Source organism: Idiotropiscis lumnitzeri, chromosome 7 (genome assembly GCF_059441095.1).
Source record: "Idiotropiscis lumnitzeri isolate Australia: NSW breed Sydney's pygmy pipehorse chromosome 7, RoL_Ilum_1.0, whole genome shotgun sequence".
In the NCBI taxonomy this organism is placed as follows: Eukaryota; Metazoa; Chordata; class Actinopteri; order Syngnathiformes; family Syngnathidae; genus Idiotropiscis; species Idiotropiscis lumnitzeri.
This window is the reverse complement of record NC_142397.1, coordinates 7,718,251-7,738,089: the sequence shown is the minus strand read 5'-3', so window position 1 is coordinate 7,738,089 and position 19,839 is coordinate 7,718,251. Positions and strand designations below refer to the sequence as shown.

The following is a 19,839-nucleotide window of genomic DNA, read 5'->3' as shown; positions in this document are numbered from 1 at the left end:
TGAAGCAAATTTATGTTTATTTTCTGCACTTTGAAATAGGCTGTTTTTGTACAATTTAGGGATGGACATTTGTATAAATTTATCTCAGTCATAAATTATCAAAATAAGAAGCTCTAAAATTGAAAAATGTGATCGGTATCAGCTGATGTCACTCACAGACGATTGGTATCTGGATCTGTAGCATAAAAAAACCCTGATGGGAACACCCTGAAAATCAATGTTTGGTCATCTGTCTGCACTCGCTATATGTCGTGATAGGAAGGACAATTAAATGTTCTTCCGTTAGATGGCAGAAGGTGCAATTACATATACCATCTGCTGCTATTCATCCAACAGAAACTCTGTTTTGTCTTGTTTTTTTGCAAGTAAAGCAGATTTGTGGTCATCTTAACACGGCCCAAATTTCACACCGATTTAAGTAAACTACTTTTTGTGACTTTTTTTTTTTTTGGTGGTGTGCGCAAATATTTTGGAAGACTCTTTTAAGGTTGTGAATGACCAGTATCTTAAATGTGTGTGCTTTTTTTTATTTTTTATTTTTTTTTATTTTTATTTTTTTAATTCAATTGAATTCCATTTAATGGACTTCAAGCAATTATCATTTCACTTAACTCTGTCGGTTTCACCTTTTACAGCAACTCACTGTGTTATTACACGTCTTTTTTAATGATGGCCACAGCGTGGGGTCTCTTGCTACCGGAATGCACAAGTTCAGTCAATGAATGTCTAGCAAATTTCCACACTCGTTTCATTTCCTTTCTTTGTATCATAGCTGGGAAGTCTGCTTCTTTTTTTCATAACTGCATCATACGGTTTAGCGGTTCATAAAAAGATAAAATTGTATGTGTCATTTTTAAACGGTGTTTCTCAATGAAACTGTTTTGATGGTGCAACAAGTTGGAATGTGAGTCACCGACTGCATTTTTATGCGATTGTCCAGATAAATTGCATCGGTTTGTGCTGTTTGATGTGCGGCAGGCTTCCCCCCCCCCCCCCCCTTATTTTCTTTACTTCAATTGTGTGCCTCGTTAAATCCAGAGAGACTACTTAGAATTTACATTCTGCCATGCAGACTCATAAATCTACAAGTTCAATTCTTTTTGTGTAGCATTTTGTGAAATTAGCTACATGGTGACTGAAAAACAATTATGCGTGTTTGTAAACAAATATTTTTTATTTAAATTTGCTCCTTTCCTTCCTTGGGGCATGGCAAAGTTTGCTAAATATTAGCAAAAATGCTTAAATATGTTTTTGGGTACCTCAGTAAAGAAAGTATATACAGTAAATAGTTATTTGAATAGTTATATTGCTCCACCTTGAGATGAGTTTATTTAAACTTGCTGCTCTGTAACAGTTTAACGTCGCCAATCCTGTTCGTGTACAGTCCATTTTTAAGCCTCTTTTACAAAAAACAAAAAGTGCAAAATTGCCATTATTTGCTACCTTTTGAATTTTACACATAACACAGCAAAGTCGGATGCAACACTTAGATGTGTGGTGATGTCAACAGCAGCACATGGGCATTACTTTTTAGAGAGCAACAAATTTTCTTGAAACCGCCCGCAACCAAAGTGTGAAACATTACAGTCTTGCCTTTCCGTCTTTTCCCAACACACAGGTGCCATACCGCCTCGGTTGCAGCTGCGGCACTACCCGTGAAAGCGGAATATTTTGCACGTACAGCACTTGTACTTTCTGTCCTTGGCATTGCCACCTCCACTTTGTACTTCCTGTGGGAAATACTCACAGTGTTGTGCTATTTAATATCACGATTCTTTTGGTTCTGACCAAATCATGTATTATTCAGCTCAAAGTTATGAACCATTCATGATGGGCGGCCATATTTTATTCGTTCGTTTTTTTTCAAGGGGTTGCGACCCAGGTCGTTTGTCTATCATACTCTTGTCATTCATTTTTATCATTTGTGTCACACATCTTAAACTCAAACTGTCAGCATAGGTAAAATGAGTGGACTTTTTGACGTATATACCCGTCAATGGGAGTGAACACAGTTCTCCCATGCTACCTGCAGTGCAAACCCACTCCGTGCGACTGTGTACCATTAATGGTCCTGTATGATTTTTTTGGGTGGGGTAATATCCCGCATGCCCCCCCCCTCCCTCTCATCTGGCCTTTACCTGCATATCTTTTTTTGATGACCCACAAAGGGTCACCACGTACCATGCACTTGTACGTTTTGTGATTAAGACCCGCACGGCCCAACTAGCTAGCAAGCAAAGATCCTGTCTGGGTGTAAACACAGCAAGTATCTAGGGCGAGCTTCATGGGTCGGTGGTCCCGTTATGTAAGCCAAAGAATGACGTGATTTAGTGGTTTCTTGTGGCCGCGGTGCCGAAGAGGAGGATACACTGGAGGGATCTGTGTTTGGGATGTGTTCTGCACGCAGTCCGCTGACATTGTTGGATTTGACACTCGAAACACTGCGCACTCTCAGGCGAAGCAGCACAAGGAGGGGACAGAGATATGAGTTCATGTCGTCATCTTGCAAGCGAGCCTTCCGTGCATGGTACCACAACAGAGCCCGCTAGTTGCTGAAGACAAAATAGGCCACGAGACTCTCTAAAACAGCTTGAGCTTTGATCACTGGGGCCTTTCCATTGATTGCGGTTAAACATGAACATTGACACCATAAAACAAAAGCGTGAATAGCGAGACAAAGCTCTTGATGCGTTTAATGCATGATATTTTTGGCCGGCGCTTCCTAAGGCTCTTATCGTTAATCTGGTTGCTGAAGTGAAGTAGTAGAGCGATCGTCTCGCCGGGTAATTTGTAACCATGGAGCACTAATCACAATGTAAATGCGTGTCACACAAATGACACAGCTCCCAATTTCACAGCGTTTTCTGCTGTGGTCGCCAAAGCGTGCAGGTCACTCGGGACTTGCTGGGACACAGGGCAACTGCAACTGACCTGGTCTGACCTGGATATTGTGAAAGTACCCAGTTATTTCGCCGGTTATGTGTGTGCGTGCGTGTGTGTGCGTGTGTGGGGGTGTAGGGGCGTGTGTGTGTGTGTGTGTGTGTGTGTTTAACCTACTTTTTGTACTTTATATCCATCCATTCACACGTAATGTATTTGGTGGCTGCGGCCCTCCAGTCAGCGCTCTCGGCAGGAAGTCATCTTTCGCCATCTCTGACCTTTGCATTGTCCCAACCTTTTGTACTCCCCCTTCCCTCCCTACCTGAACTTTCAACGTGAGTTGAATGCCTTTTCCTCGAGTGACCGTGTTGAAGTTGATTCTTTCAAGACCAGGCTTGAATTTCCACCCTTGAGTGATACCGGTGCTGCTCATGGATGACATCATTAACTCATCATCAAACTCATGAATGGACTTAGAGTTTATTACGATAAACTAGCGGTCAGTGTCAAAGCCTTTTTGGGTTTGTTCCCTGGAGTGAAAGTGTTGCAAAACACTTTGAAATCAGACTGTATGTTTTTTTATCCAATGACGGTAATGGAAGTTGTATTTTCATTGGCCCACCCGACAAACCATCGTTTGCAATGTACGGTCGATTGTGTTGTCGATTGTGAGATCATGAATGTGATTGAGGAAAATTGATTCAATTAAAATAAAGTCAGTAATCATTTTTAGATTTTCAATATAAAGATGCTCCATGGAAAAATTGTGGATTTCAACTAATAAGCACATTTGACATGTGAATGTGTCATATTGAGTGGGTGAAAATACCGGAGAATCTTCACATTTAAGAAGTCGAAAAATAGCAGCTTTTGTGTCTTCAAATGAGTTTGCACTCCAGTGAAATGCCGTTAAAAAGAGAGAGTAATATTTTTAACAGTTGACTTTTTATTTAAACATTGTATGTCATACTTGTCCCCTTGTCAAATTTCATCTGAATGAATTAGTATAGTTCTGACTGTGATCATTTTCTTTTGACCAACACAGTGTTTGTGTTGTGGTCCGGGCACGTGCGCAGTAGCACAATGACTTGTGTGTTTTCTCCAAACAGTGGCGTTTCTTTCCGCTTTGTACGTGACACATTGCTGTGAGAAGAACTGGGCCTTCCAGTTGTTTACTGCAATTTGGCTCACAGTCATCGACTACGTTTACATGCGGTCAATAACCCTTTATAAACATGAATATTGGCAATATTCAGCTTTTTAAAAGTCCTGTAAATGCACGTGATAACCCGAATATGACCTTATTCGGGTTTTTAAAATTCCGACTTGACAGCCGTGCGTCACCGTATCAATCGTGTTAATTAAATGTAAGGGGGTTATTCCGAATCGCTCTGAAATTGGAAGATTGACCTTAACCTGAATATTGACTGCATGTAAACGAAACGTGTCAGTACACTAATGGAAATAAAATGTCATGCTAACTGTTTGATTCCATTGATTAACGTGCGCGTGCTCCCTTCACAGGTGGCCATTAAAATCATCGACAAGACCCAGCTGGATGCAGTCAATCTTGAGAAGATCTACAGAGAAGTTCAGATTATGAAAATGCTGGACCATCCGCATATAATCAAGCTCTACCAAGTAAGTTGTTCCACAATTAATAAACTCAGCTCTCAGAGTTTTTTTTTTTTTTTTTTTAAAGGACATTGCTTTTTCATGAATGTGCTCTTGGCAATTTTTTGTCTTATCATTTTTTTCCATGAACAAAATTTGATCTCCTTCTTGTGCTTGAAATCCCAATTAAGATTTGTGCATTAGTCACTGCGAAAAAAACAAAAAAAACAATTAAAAATGTTGGAATGCTAAGAACAGCTCCCCGAAATTGTTTGGAACTCGGTTAAGTCATTTGTCATAATCCCACTCTGAAATCAAAAGGGATAACATAATTCATCACTAATGCGCATTTCCCCGTAGTTTGCAGAATTTATGCCTTCTCCTTATTATTTCCTTTTGTACTCTAAATGTTCCGCAAACAAACACGTACCTTGAAGATCCTGTCAGCAGGAAGCGTCTGCGGGTTGTGCAGAATGTCGCTTTAATTTTGCATGAGAACTGACCGGTCCTGAAATTTGTCTGGAGGATTTTTGAAAGGAAGTATTGTTTCACTTTGCAACAAATGGTAGCCAGAAATAGTAAAATCTCTAATTAGGATTAAACTGCAGTCATCATGTCATGTCAGCGCTTTCAGACCCTTGCAACATCCGTCTTTAGTTTTCATTTGGCTTTGCTTAAAGGCCTCCCCCGCTCCCCTCCTCCAGTGCTGTAATGATGTGTATCTGTTTGGAGAATATTTCTTCCACATTTTGTTTTCATAGTTCTCGCACATGTTTTTTAGGGGGAATGTAATAAGCCAAGAATCTAAAAGTGCTACATTACAAAGCAGACTGCATCGAGCACGATCAAACATTTCGGGTACAGTATTTCCATGAGCAATTGTAGTTACAAGATGCGTCAATATGAACAATACACATATTGCCTTTGACATTGTGATGAGCTCGGTTGGGTGATGACGAATTTAATGATGGTTGCATGGTGTTGTTGAAACAGCTTCATACCAGAACGTCTGCCTTGAGCTGTTGCCGCTACATTTATTCAACACTCTCACGAACGTTGAATCAATTCCTTAAAAAAAAAAAATATTTTTATCCACCCCGGTTCATTCTCATCCAAAAGAATCCTCAATCCAAACGAAAAGTTATTTTCTTGTCTAGTGATGGACCGATGTGCTTTTTTTCAGAGACGAAAATACCGATTTATTGGTGGCCATGGAAGCCGATAACCGATATTTGAAGTAGATATTCAATATGCTTTTTTTTTTTCGAGCCGATAACGATACCGATTATTGGTGGTCATGGTCATTTTTTTTTTCAGCACCGATACCGATTATTTGTTGTCTAACTGATATTTGGAGACAATAATTATTATCAGTAAAAAGGAAAATATTGGCGTCAAAATCTAATTAAATAAATTCCAACTTTAAACTTTGTTGATACATATTTGAGCATTTGTTTATTGGACAATTTTGTCAGATTTGCATAATGATTTATTCTTATTATAAATTTTTCCCAGTATACATTTAGTTAAATTCTAACACATTTCGGTGCGCTCCCATTGTCATCGGATTTATTTCAAATTGATTAAATTCATGTATTGCAGTGGTCATAAAATTGCGAATTGAACATGCTCGCATACAAATTGAAATTTACCGGCCCTGACACAATTACATCCAAATTCTGGCAATTTTGGCAAAAATACATAACCTCGAGGGTCCTAGTTTGTTGCAACAAAGTACACAAGTGTTCATTATTCTTACACAACGGTGTGGCAAAGTTCCAGTTTTCTGCCTTATTTTGGTGTGTGTCATTCTTTCCAAAAACATATCCAACCAATCAGTTCGGGTCCATTAGTGATTTCCTCTCCAGTCTCCAACTGGCGTTGGCCTTGTTGCCCGCTGGGACGCCCGAGCCAATAAAAGAGAAGCACAGCGACACCCATACAATGGACCCCTCTCTTGATTGTCATGTGTCGCGCAGCCTCGTCAACTTGATTGTTTTTGTAAGACGAGTTAATATGACCACATTCGAATGTGTTCAAAAATGTAGCAGTATGTTGTGTCGGTACTCAAGTTTTTTTCTCTTTGTATTTACCAGTAGTCTGGCCATGCAGTCAACCCAAGGCACGTCCTTTTAAGATGGCTCACATGCCCAGCCATTATCTTCTCTCAGCACTGAACTCGAGTGATTCATTTTTACGTGTGTTTGTTTAGCATGGCAATGCTAGGTTTCGGTTCATAGATCGCTATTGGCGAAGGGCCCAGAAACATGCTTGACACAAAGCGCCGCATCGTTTTGCCGTGTCTGGAATTGTAACTATGAATCCTCCACCTGTACTGCGTTTTATGACATGACACATTATGGGCGAGAGTTCTTCGCCTGCATAGCATGTCGTCACAACAATGAATGTGTTTATGAGAATGAGAGATAGCTCCTGTTATGGGTTGTTGGCGTGGCTCTGTGTCACCACTTGTACAGTAAATACACTACGTTATCTTTATAGTTTCGTGTTGTGCAGGAGGATTTTTAATGTTCTGCAGTGGTAGTTTACAGACTGAAAGGCGCACAATCATCCTTTCAACTGTTTTTTTTTTTTTTTTTCCCCCATTAGTCATCAGATGTTTATGAGCCTCGGGTACCAATTAATGAATAATCGTTTTGTATCCTAAGATAAAAAATTGAGCGTGGAATCGCATTGATTAAAAATTTACTTTAATCAGATATTTATTTGCTATTTTAAAATGTGCACCCATTTAATGTTCAAAGTAGATTTTGAATTAAAAAAAATTCCAATTTCCAGTATCTGTAATGAACAGTGCAACTATTAATCAGTAACATTGACATTACTTAACTTTTCCATTCAATCTAAAATAATATTAGCCTCAGATACAGAACAGATTACCAAAAATCTGCCGTTAGAGTTGATTTGAAATACATTCTCTGTTCATTTGCTCCATGCTTTTAACTCTCGCTCCTTAATAGACAGAGAAGACTTCAAGCTAAAATGTGTTATGAAACGTTGCTCCACCTCTTCCAAGAAACATTTCCTCACTCAATGAATTGGTCAGTGTAACAGATGGAAAATTGATCAGCAACAACAAAAAAAAAAAAGACTGGGATTTCTAGTGTGAACGTCTGGCTCAGTGTGTCTGATTCACCCTCCCCTCTCGGCGTTTAATTCTGTTTGATCTCCTGAATGTTTCTGCTTCTAAATTAGGTCTCCTCCCACACACCACCGCATTGAGCAAGCTGTTCCGTGGTTTTTCGAGTCCCATTCAGATATCTAGCCGTCCACCTCCACTCGCTTGCACTGTTGTCATATCACACATTCATTGTTTTTCTCTTTCCTTGTGGATGTGTTGATTATTTCAGGGGTCATTTGTTTGTATCAAAAATAAATGTGCGTATTTCCATTAAATATTGCCCTCTGCCCTTTTTTAGGTTATGGAGACAAAGAACATGCTTTACCTGGTCACGGAGTATGCCAAGAATGGAGAGATCTTCGGTGAGTGATCTTTTCAAATGCATTGTCAGCACGGCCTTTGTGCCACGATCAGCTCAGTTTCACCACATACCTTCAACCGTGTTGCGATTCAAACAAACAATTATCAACATTTGAGCTTGGTCGGAAACCTCGCACTGTTTCCGGACTCATGTCCTGATCGGGTCAACGTCATATGCTGCTTGCAAAATGCCAGCAGCATTTATTGTTGTTTATTTATTGCTATATGATTGTTTACGATCGCCTGCTGGCTACTTAAATTTCTGCAGACTTTTCTGCGTGTCATTCAGTCCATTAAAATGAAACGTCTCGCCGCAGGAGATTACAGGGTGAGTGATAAAGACTTTGTTCTTTTGCACCTGTCGAACGTAACGGCATTAAAAAAAACAAAAAAAAAAAAACACTTGGACGCTTATTATTCACCTGCAGAGCAGTATTTACTCTAATTCAGTAACATTAAAAAAAAAATAAAAAGGATGAGACGGGTGAGGCAAACAAATAGATGAAGTCGTAAACTTAGCAAACATCTGTTATAATTTATACACATGGGCATAATTTTTGGGAACGCCTCTATTAATTTAAGAAAGCCCTACAGTGGTCACCCAAATAACTTTAATCTGGCAAAAGTGATAAAGAATAATTTTAATGAATTAATTTTACTCGTACATTGTTTTTGCATTGTGGTTCAAGAGAACTATTTTCAAGCAAACTCATGAGATAGACCCGGACGAAAATGATCGCAGCCCAAGAAAATGAAAAAAATAATTTGCCCATAGGGACGTGTTCAATGAAGGTATGTCCTCTAATTAACGTCACAGGTGTCTTCAAACTTATAATCAATCAAGAAACATTGATCAGTGGAAGCGACGGAGAGCGTTGTCTCAGATGATCAGAAAGGATTTTGGGGCGGGTCTCAATTCTACTATTCTTGGTCTCAGTTTTTGCAATATAAATTTCCCCCCAAAAATCCTCCGGAGTGACATGTTTTTTTTTTTTCTATTTTATGAAGCATTTTTTTTGACTGGTACGATTTAAGAGTCTGAAAAATCAGATAACTTGTGCAATTGCAATGCCTTGATATTAGCAAGGTCAGTACAAAGTTATTAGCCATGAATGCAAGCATACAGAGCCTGCCAATAGGTGATGAATGAAAATGTGTCACATGCCCGTTCCTGTTGCCCACCGCCAACAAAACCCGTGAAAAGCATAAATGGAAAACAACCCCATCACGATAGCCATAGCATGTGCCAAAGCGGCAATGACCAACGTGAATGTAAAAGTTCTTTCGTTGCTTTTAGCCACAAAATAACGGCAACTTCGCAGGCACATAGATGATGTGCCCTGTAACATAATCAGGAATAAAAATACCGTAACTCACACCCCCTTGACCCTAACCCATAAAAAAAAAACACTTGTTCAAACTATGCACTGCACACCCACAGACGACGATACAACCGACAAGTGTGAAGGAGAGTACATGAATGATTGTCGGTCGAGACAAGTGAGCAAAAAGCACACCCCCACATTTTCTTCAGTCCTAGTTGGATTTTCTGAATCAGTGGGAATGATTCGATGCTGTTATTAATAACCTTTTGCAACATGGAACAGCGGATCACACTGAAGGCTCTCATCAAAGGTTTCTGAATTTTGCCTTTGGTGCGGTCACATGCATCTGAAGTAGTCATGTAAGCCTTATACTGTGACATTAGACATGCCGTGTAATTATTTATTCATTATATATTTAATATAACACAAGTGTTTGATGTATGTTTTTGCTTAGCACAAATAAAGCCGCTCATATGGAGAGAGGCAACATAACCAGATCTTAATCGTTGTCAGTTGAGACCAGACACATGTGTGCAGTGTGATAGCTCCAACCCAACAAACGGGACATACGTAGCTTTGTGTGTGTGTGTGTGTGTGTGTGTGTTTGTTGTAAGAATCATAAATAGTTGCATCAACTGCAGGACTGCATTCTTCAATAAACTAATATTTCTGCAACCGTTACGACTGTCTAATGACACTGCAGGCTGCAGACGATCAAATATTTGAAGTGCCGTTTTCTGAATGCTTAAGATTAATTTACATAGATTAGTATGACAAAGTGTCGTCTGTCCATTTTACAAATTATTAATCAATATGAAGCGCTGAAAATAGTTGGTAGGCAAATCTGTTTACTTTTCGTTAAATATAGTTTTCTATAATGCCTTGTTGCAAAAGGAAGCTTGTCAGCCACAAAGGCAATTTTTTCATCCCGATTAATTTCTGCTTTACATTGTCGAATCAGCTTTTTATTTAATTTTTTTTTTTATTGGCTCTTTTTTTATAATATTTATTATTATATAATGTGGTTATTTTTTTTATTTATTTTTTTTAGAGATTGAACATCAATATTGGGGGTGTCCCGATATAACATTTTCCAAACTAAACTTACTGCAATTTGAAATAAAACTGCAGTTTTCAGCTAATATCGCTGCGCAAAATGAAGACACAGAGAGCATGCACAATCGAATTGCCCGGAAAGATGGCTCGGATATGAACTAATTAAGCAAATCACGATCCACATGTCTTATTAACTTCACCTATTAATCCAGACAAAATTGTCTTTGAGAGGCTTACTCAACAGTCAACGTAATGCTCGTGTGTGTCTTTGAGGCCAGTGTTCCACTTGTGATGTTGACTCAGCAACTGCCGCTCCTGCTCATGTGACCCACAGAGAACTAGGAAGCAGACAGTAGGAAAACAGAAATAAAAAATGGAATCAAATCAAAATGGAATGCCCAAAAGAATGCTCCATATGGGTTTGCATGCCACCACATCTTCTTCTCACCTCGTCTCTCTTAAATCTGTTTCCACACCAGAGGTATGCAAGGACATTGCAGGGGCTGCGTGGAAACATTTCATATTTTATCTTCCCAGCCCGGTGGCACGACAACAGCCGTGTGTCAACTCCAATTTGTCATTAAAGCTCAGATGACTAGTGAAAATGTAGTACAACTGACATGATGGGTATTCTCTGAAGATTGTTGTGCGCCTCTGTAGATAGGTGACAAGATTTGTTTGGAGCTTTTAATATAAAATGTTGACATCGTTTGGCAGCGTGAAAATTGCGTCACATTTTTGTGCTTATATCACGCAATCCCCAATACTTACTGCTTTACAAAATGAAAGCATGGTTTTCAAAATAAGAGGAAGAATAAATGAACAAGAAACTCACCTGAAAGAAAGAACAGCATTTTTTTTTGTAGCTGTTAGTGTTATATATAATAAACACAGGTTTATTATTTTATTTTTTTTTATTTTACATAATTTATTTTCAAGGTAACATATTTTAATCTTTGAGTTTAAAATAAGATAATACCCAAGAATTAAATGTTCAAATTAAGGAAACCTTCAAATATTTTGCATTTAATAATCAGTTGTGCTATGTTCTATTTTCGAAGAATCATCAAAAAGGTTTGGGGGGGGGGGGGCCACTGTCTCAAATAACCAATGACGGCTGGTTCTTTCACATTGCACATTCTGCATATTTTCTCGCTGCTCATCACCAGGATTTATAAAACCATTGTGTCCTGATTCCTCTGACCCCCTTGCCTTGATTGCACAATGGAATATTGTTATGCAAGAGCGAGTGTGTATGTCATCATCAGTTGGAGTTGCTGCTTTGACTCAGACCGGCAGATGAAAGTGTTTTATTAGATATCAATTCTTTTTTAACTCCATAAAAAAATATGGAGCCGCTCTCAGTGATAATTTCTTTATTAACTGTACAAGGTAACGTTTGAAGTACCATTTCTGACATCCAAGTCTATATAAAGAAAAAAAAGTAACCACTCTTAACATTTAAAACGATAAAACACTCTTTGCACGCTCTTAAGTTTAATGATGACAAAGGGCGTGATCAGTCACACGTCTATTTTAGTCGCACTGTCACTGTAAACGCCCATCTATCTTTTGATAACTGACAAAGCTAGCATTAGCCGTTAGTGTTCGCGGTTTAACCCTCTTCAGTGTCTTGTACTTTTCACAATGTTCACTTAGCTCACTCAGGCCTGCGAGTCCGCTCACTCGAAGTAGATTATGGTGTACATTCCTTTCATGCCCCTTCTCTCAACAACAATGGTGATCTTCCTCGCGATTTGCTAAAGTCTCGTGTGAGATGCGGAGTACGCCACGAGCACTTTGGAGATGGCTGTGTTTATGCTTTTCCCGAGGGGTGGGCGGACACCTTCTGTTTACTGATGTGTCTGCTGCGCCTCAAGATATTTCAAAAACCACTGGACAGATCAAACCCAGAAATTGGGTCAAATGCAAATACAGCAGCGGTCCAGTGAGTGGAGGCTTTAATGAAAAAAAAGGAAGCCGAATAGAAAAGCGAAGCGTGTGGGGACGTCCATTTGAATTTGGAAGGTGGTGGGGAAATGTAGGGCATGCATATTTAAGAAAGCACTACTGGCGTGATGAGGGGAGCGTTGAAGCTGGCAGAGAGCTCGCTCACTCGCGCTGATCGCAGTCTGCCTGACGGGAAAGGAAGGAGATATTGTTGCCTTCAAAGAAATCCTATTTTGGATACACCGCCTTATATCCATAAGCTGTCAGTTTGTGTTTGCTCATGAACCCGCCGACATTTCATGGGGTCAGTGGGAATATTTGGACGCTGGTGTGTTACTGCGCTGCCTTTGATGTTAAAATGATTAAAAATAAAAAAAAAAGAGGAAAATGCCTCCACCAAACCTGTTTTTCTTGATGATATCTTTGTTAAATACCACGTTGCATAACCACGTTGCAGTTTAGTGGCAATAGTCAATTTGTGGAATGAACTTGAATACGTTTTTTTGTTTTTTTTTAATTGCATGACTTTGCTTTCTGTCAGAAATGCGACTTAGGTTATGCCCTTCTCAAAAATGACAGCAGATAACAGAGCCGGTGTTTGAGCCATCTCCCACAAAGGAGTCATTAGCAACGTAATCCCACTGGCAGCTGCTTCGTCGTGGACCCGACTGATTGTTACGTGATCGGCGAAACTCAAATTTACACACTTTACAAATTCGATTTCATGGACAAAAGCTTTGATCCATACTCTACAAAACGGATAAGCCACACTCCTGACTTTGGAGTGTGTCATGTTGCACAAGCAGACTTGCATAAACAAACGATGCGTACATGCATATCCCATTTATTTGAATTCAACACCATATTGGTCATATCTGATCAATTAATAATGCTCATGTACTTAAATGTACTGGAAAATATTTGAAAAAAGGAAAAACATTGCATGGGAATAATCCAAAAAATTGTCTGTCAGCAAGCAGCATGCAGATGCTGTCAAGTGATCACAGATTAGATTTCAGACCAATCCAACGCTGAAAAAAACCCTGCTACCGCAAGCATCTTGTATCAGTATCATCACGGGGGGGGGACCTTGCGCTGATAAAAATAGTTTGACGATGATCCTTTGAGAATTACATCCAAGGAGAGCACTGGCAAGGAATGGGCTTTTTTGGAGATGACCTTTACTACCTGGTGACAGAAAAAATTACGTGACGTACTTGAATTTTTGGTGACGAGACGAGACAAAATTGTCAGCAGATGTTGAGAATTCATGACATCACTTCCTATTGTCCATGTAATATGTCTTTCAATAATTCCAATGCGGGTGCAACCTATCCTCGTTTGGGCACGCCCACCACCGGGTCAGTACGCGTCGCACACACCGGCACAACAAAACACGAACACGGCTGCGGTCATTCGTCTCGGCTCACACACTGACACGCTTTTCTTTGACGGACCGAGTTGACATTGACACTCGGAGGCTACTTGGTTCTGATTACAGCAAGCTGTTACAAGTAAACAAGACATGTTTGATCGAGTTTGGACTTGTGCTATTGTACAATATAACAAATCTATTACAAGTCTATGTTGTTAAAACATTTTTCATTTTATGTTGCTTTAAGTGAAATAAACCCACAACGGTTGCCAAATAAAATGTTTTGGTTCTCGGCTGATTTTGGAGAAATTAGCATTAATTCCATTGTAACCACTTTTTCTCTTACTGTAATGCACAATCCTTGGTAGTCGATCAGAAAGTCTTTGTTATTGGGTGGAAACCGTGTATGCCTATTTTGAACTAAAACAGGCTAAAACCTTTACATTTACGAAAACTAGACTAAAACTTTTTTTTTTTGCGTTTCCGTCGACCAAATCTAGACTAAAACCTTTTTGAGTTTTTGTAGGCTAAAACTAGACTCAAACTATCACGACTAGGAATGCCTAAATGTGACGAAAACTAAAAAGCACTTTCGTCCAAATGACTAAAACTAAGACTAAATCTAAAATGTCTGCCAAAAACAACACCACTGTGTACGGCACCTATCTAAGGTTTTTTGTTTTTTTTCCTTCCTTGTGGTGATGGAATAGAATAGGCATCTTGCCGCCAGAAGATTGCAGGTCTTATTCCGCTTCCCCCCTGCCGAGACGTTTTATTTAAATGCTCTCAGCACATCTCACAACATTCAGTAAAAATACTAACTAAAAAGTGCAAGAGTTGTAAATAACCAATACCAGTTCATTTTCAATCAAATGTATCCTTTTACTGTCAGAAACGCTAGACTTTAACAAATATATTCCAGTTTCAAAATTTTATTAAGTTAAAGTCTTATAAAGATTAGCTGTAATATAAAACTAAAGTACATGGAATAATATCAAGTCTTAATGCCTCAACATTACGCAAATGAATCGGGGATTATAGATTAATAGAGCTCTAATTTTACTCTAATGAAATTTAATCACCGAGCTGGAATAGGGTTTAGATCCAATAAAATTATATCAACTGGCAAATCATTCATGAGATATGTCTGATGCTTTAATAGTTACCTTCGTGTTTGAGAGGATAACCTCAAGAAGCGATATCGATGGCCGTGTCAAGGGGTTTAATAATGTTTTTGATCAGATGTCGTCGCAAGCCATCAGCAAAATAAAACAGATTTTCAAACATATTTAAGTGTACAGGTCTCAGCACCCAAATAAAAAAGTTATTGCAGTTGTAGTACTTTAAAACCGAGCCACGCTCCAGCTGGCTCCGAGCCATTTTAACCGCTTCGTGCTGCGGGGTGAAACAAGCACCGCCGTCGTCTTTCTGCGCACGCATGGACGCGACTTTAATGTTGTTGCATTTCAACGGCTTGGCTATCGGCGACTGACGTGGAAAACGTCTGAGCGTTTTTTTTTTTTTGCCCCTTGTCCTCCACACCCGCCGACCCTCTCGCCTCTTTCCACCGCGGTGCGATCTGAAGCGAGGTCAAGGTTCAATCCAGCAATCTTCCCTGTTGACGCACAGTTTGTCCCATCTAAACCTGAGCAGCTGTTAAGAGACTCAATTCGCCCGCCAGCTCTGTGGCAGCAGAGCGACTGTTGATCTCTTCCCTAATACACAAATGATTCATGCTTGTTCTGTTGCGTTCTTTGCCTCGGCCAATATTGCGTTTGGGGATTGCTCAGCCCGCTTGACTTTGACTCGACTTGGGTACTCATTTCTAACTTAACGGACCGGTAACTAAGGATGGCTTGTTCAACTGGAGTTCAAAAAATCTAAATATGTCCCCAATATCAAGTGTCTCTCTCTGTTTAGGTCATATGCAAAAGAATTTGGATTGAAGAAGAGTAACATTAAATTTAATTTAGTTTTAAGTTGTGTACTTAGCATATTACAATCTACCCAATTGTATTGAATCTTGCTTCATTAAATCAACACTCAGTTAGTGTTAATGATTTACAAATATCAGAGTCAAATCTTTCTTTAATTTAATATATTTCTTAATTGAATGTCTGTCCTCAGGGGCATCGGCCTGAATTTAATTTGAAATGAAAGTGAACAAAAGCATTACAACAACATATGTCTTTGAAAACCACAGTATTTAGAAAACAAAACATTAACGAGGTTTATTCATTTAATTTCTTTTCAAGTTCGACGGGCCGGGACGGGCCGCATGTGGCCCCCGGGCCGTAGTTTGCCCACACCTGGGTATGACGGAAAACAGCATCTCCCAGTTGACTCGGTGCGCATCCCTTCGATATGTCCATGAGAGCGTTACTTTGACAAACCGGAGTTTGAACAAAGTCGGCAGGTGACAATCGATGACGTGATGATTGTGGCTTCCGAAGAGCGTGGAGTCTTGGACCTCCTCGACAAATTCCCCTCTGTGGTGTTTTTTATTATTAGCAGCATTGCATGAAAATATTAGCACTGCCCTGGTCACTGAATGGCATCCACTTTGGAATGTGCCAGCTACTATATAATCAGTCGCCTTTTTTTTCTGATGTTCGTAATTCTTCTAGCATGCTTTGCATCACTTCACGTTGCCTCGGAGCGTTGGAAAATGAGTGTTACGTCCTCGGGATGTTTTAGTCTACAAGACTTGATTATTTTGTCACTTGGTGTGTTGCTGGCCCGTGGGAAATATGTTGCCCTAGTTACCATATTTGATGTGTATTTTCATGGCAACGTAATGCAATCGAGTTCAAATGTTTTTGGCTAATTGTGATTTTTATTATTTTGTTTTATTTCTTTTTAAGTAACCAGTAACTCCCACTCATCACTTCGACATGCCCTGGAGGTGTTGAATTGGTTTGAGATCGTTAACTGTGAATGGCTGGTTTGATTCGTATCATTTTATTCTTCAAAGCATGTAGGACCGCTGGTATTTGGGACATTGGCTTCCTGGAACATGCCACCCCATTGCCACTTGGAATGCTCCATCCATCACCCACAACTATTTTTCAGTTCACTGGTGGCTTTGTCACAAAACCGACTGTCATTTACAAACTAATTGCGCTTTTTCAACCGGTTTTGGGTTTTTTTGCCATTACACCAAAACCAAATAGGCTTGTACATCTTTTGCCCGATGAACTGTTTAAAGTTTACAACTGCTCGAGTTCTCTTCTTCATCGATCCATTGGGTATGTCGTGATTTTTTAGCTCGGTTGATCGTCTGGCTCCTTGGCAGCCGGAAAGAAAACTGTTTTGTGTTCAATGCTGCTTGCCACACAGCCTATGAAAAGTTACCAAATGCATATTCTTTCAAATGACAAAAAAAAATCCCAAGGATTGGAATGATTGATAAATACAAAACTGTGATCAATGCCACTTTTCAACTCTACTAGATTTTGTTGGCAAGCTGCTTTTGCTCACCTCAATCCTAGTAGATACTGTACAAATTATTTAAAAAGCAATCAAACGCTTTTTTTCCACTATACACACGCAATAAACACCCTCTGCACACACGCACACTCACACCCACACACCATGCTCCGGTGTAGTGACGCTTCGCCCTCTTTGCCTTCCTCCCGCATTTGCAAAAGCACAGTGCATTCATGCTGCCATGCACCGGACATGGAGAAGTAGTTTTGGGTAAAAGAAAATTAAATTATCCTGCTCAGACCGTATAACATACGCTGTGATGTAACCCAGACATAAACTGGAGTTGACAGCTGGCCTGCCTTTTATAAAAACAATAAATTACATTTTCAACAGATCCAGCATCACCACGAGGTTTGTTTGATCGAATACCTTGCATTGTGTTTGTAAAGCCTGCACATGGCATATCGCCCATTCCCATTCTAACCATTTATCTCTCTATTTGGCTGCAGACTACCTGGCTAAGCACGGCCGACTGAGTGAGATGGAGGCCAGGAGGAAGTTCTGGCAGATCTTGTCTGCGGTGGAGTATTGTCACAACCGCAAAATTGTCCACCGGGACTTGAAGGCTGAGAATCTGCTGCTGGATGGCCACATGAACATTAAAATTGCAGGTACAACAGCATCGGTGTGTGGACAAAATTGTTTGCGCACCTCTGTTAATAAAAGAAAATAAAAAAATAATAATCATAATAATAATAAATTTGCAATAAATTTTATTTTTCTAATAATTCTGTTGAACCTCAATTCAAAAGCAATGTCCGTTTTTCAATAGTAATATGAACATTTGCATCTTTTTTTAAATTATTATTATTATTATTATTATTTTCTTTCATTAACTGAGGTCTACCAACAACTTTGTCCACGTGTTCTCCCTAATGGGTGTGAAATATAAAAAGGTTTTGATCTTTGCCGCGCGGTGATGTCAGCACTGACGTAGCTGAGAAATGTCTTAACTACCTGCTCTGACCATTCGCACTTTTGTGTTGGGAAGTGGTTGGGGGTTACGTGTGAGATGACTGCTGGAGCAAAATTTCAAGGAGGCTGTGTCCTCAAAACGGAGGTAGAAAAGAGTGCAAAATGCCTTCCTGGGATGACTCGGCTTTATATTTGAAAGGGCAAAACAATAAGGATGAAAGGAAAAAAAGAAACAATACCAGATGTTGGCATGCAAAAGCACTGTGGACATTTGTAGTAGTATTTTTTATTTTTTTTCCAAATGTTCTTGAAGTTATGTTATTTAGAGCCAGCATGTGAGAACATCACACATTTAATTGAAAACAGTACAAAGACAAGATGTTTAATGTTCAATCCAATGAACATTATTGTTTTGTTTTTGCAGATATTTTTTAATTTTGAATTTGATGTCTGCGACGAAAAAAAAGTAGGGTTGAAGAATGCTCAAAAAAACCCTGTTTGGAACGTTCTACAGGTTAATTGGAAATAGGTGTGTGTCATGTTTGCATATAAGAGGAGCATCCCAGAAGGCTTGGTTGTACCATCGTAAGGAATTTATCGATTTTATCATCCACGGTCCATGAGATCATCCCAAAATGTAACGAATCAGGAGAAATCTCAACATTGAAACAGCAACATTTAATGCCTTTGACCAGAAGCCTTCAATCCTGTTCCTCGAGGGCCGTTGTCCTGCCCCTTTTCTAGTGATGGGTAAATGAAGCTTCAAATCTGCTTCATGAAGCAATTGTAGTATTTTTGGACTCCTGTACAGGATTGCCTTTGACTTTTGATTTTATATGCATTAAGCTTTTTCCTCCCCATACAGGTTCGCTTTTGAGTAAAAGCTTAACGTGGCTTAACGTTAGAAAAACTCCGGCCAATCACCACCAAAATTCAATTCACATTGAAAGATTTTGCGTCAAAATTTATTTATAGCGATATGACCTATTTCTCATGTATGCACATGTTCCATTGATATGTAAAGTTCAGAAAATTTTCATACATCTGATTACGAAGTATGGCCGCTACCGGCAGCTGTGATAAAAAATTGTGGCCCCCCCCTCAAGCATTTACTGCAAGTTGGCCATCCCTGGTCTATTATTCAGAGGCTGTAATTTGTTGTGCTACTGTACTGTGCTGTTTTACTATTGTTTCAACAATACTTAAGGAGCAAAAGGGTTGAAGAACATCAAATTACAGCTGCTGTTTGTTTTTCCCCAATGTTCCAATCCGAAAAGGTCAATTTTGACTGAAGCATATTACTGTCATCGAGTGCTATTTTGCCGGCACATTTACACGGTCTTTTGCGTGCGCTCATCTTTTTCTCAGATGCGTCCCAAGATTACAACCAAGAGATGTTATTACCCCAATTTAAAGAGACACTTTTGACTCGCCGCCAATTGTCCATAGCACGCATTAGCTTTGAAAAACAATGAACAGAACATTACTTGGCTGGTGATTAGGCAGAAGAGAACAAACTCTCTCGGAGAGGAGATGAGCAAGCAGCATTGTACTCTGTGTGCTTTTTACCCAGAATTCACTCTGACAAATCGAGGGACATTATAAATTGAGGACCTTTTTGTGTTATTGACATGGATTACAGACAAGTAGGAGAATCGTTACTTTTGCATATTCACAAATATGTCAATATCAATCCCATGCTCTTCCGCCCATTTGAGCCAAATTTCTGGCTA

General features: G+C 39.5%; 1 protein-coding gene across 1 annotated transcript in view; it reads left to right on the top strand.

The window, feature by feature from the left end:
- The window catches only part of sik2b (salt-inducible kinase 2b), a 41,324-nt gene that overhangs the window by 2,609 nt on the left and 18,876 nt on the right, over nt 1–19,839 (top strand). The window contains exons 2-4 of the mRNA XM_088301183.1: nt 4,405–4,521; nt 7,935–7,998; nt 17,641–17,802. Of these exons, the coding sequence (XP_088157309.1) occupies nt 4,405–4,521; nt 7,935–7,998; nt 17,641–17,802 (343 nt within the window). The remainder of the gene's footprint in view (nt 1–4,404; nt 4,522–7,934; nt 7,999–17,640; nt 17,803–19,839) is intronic.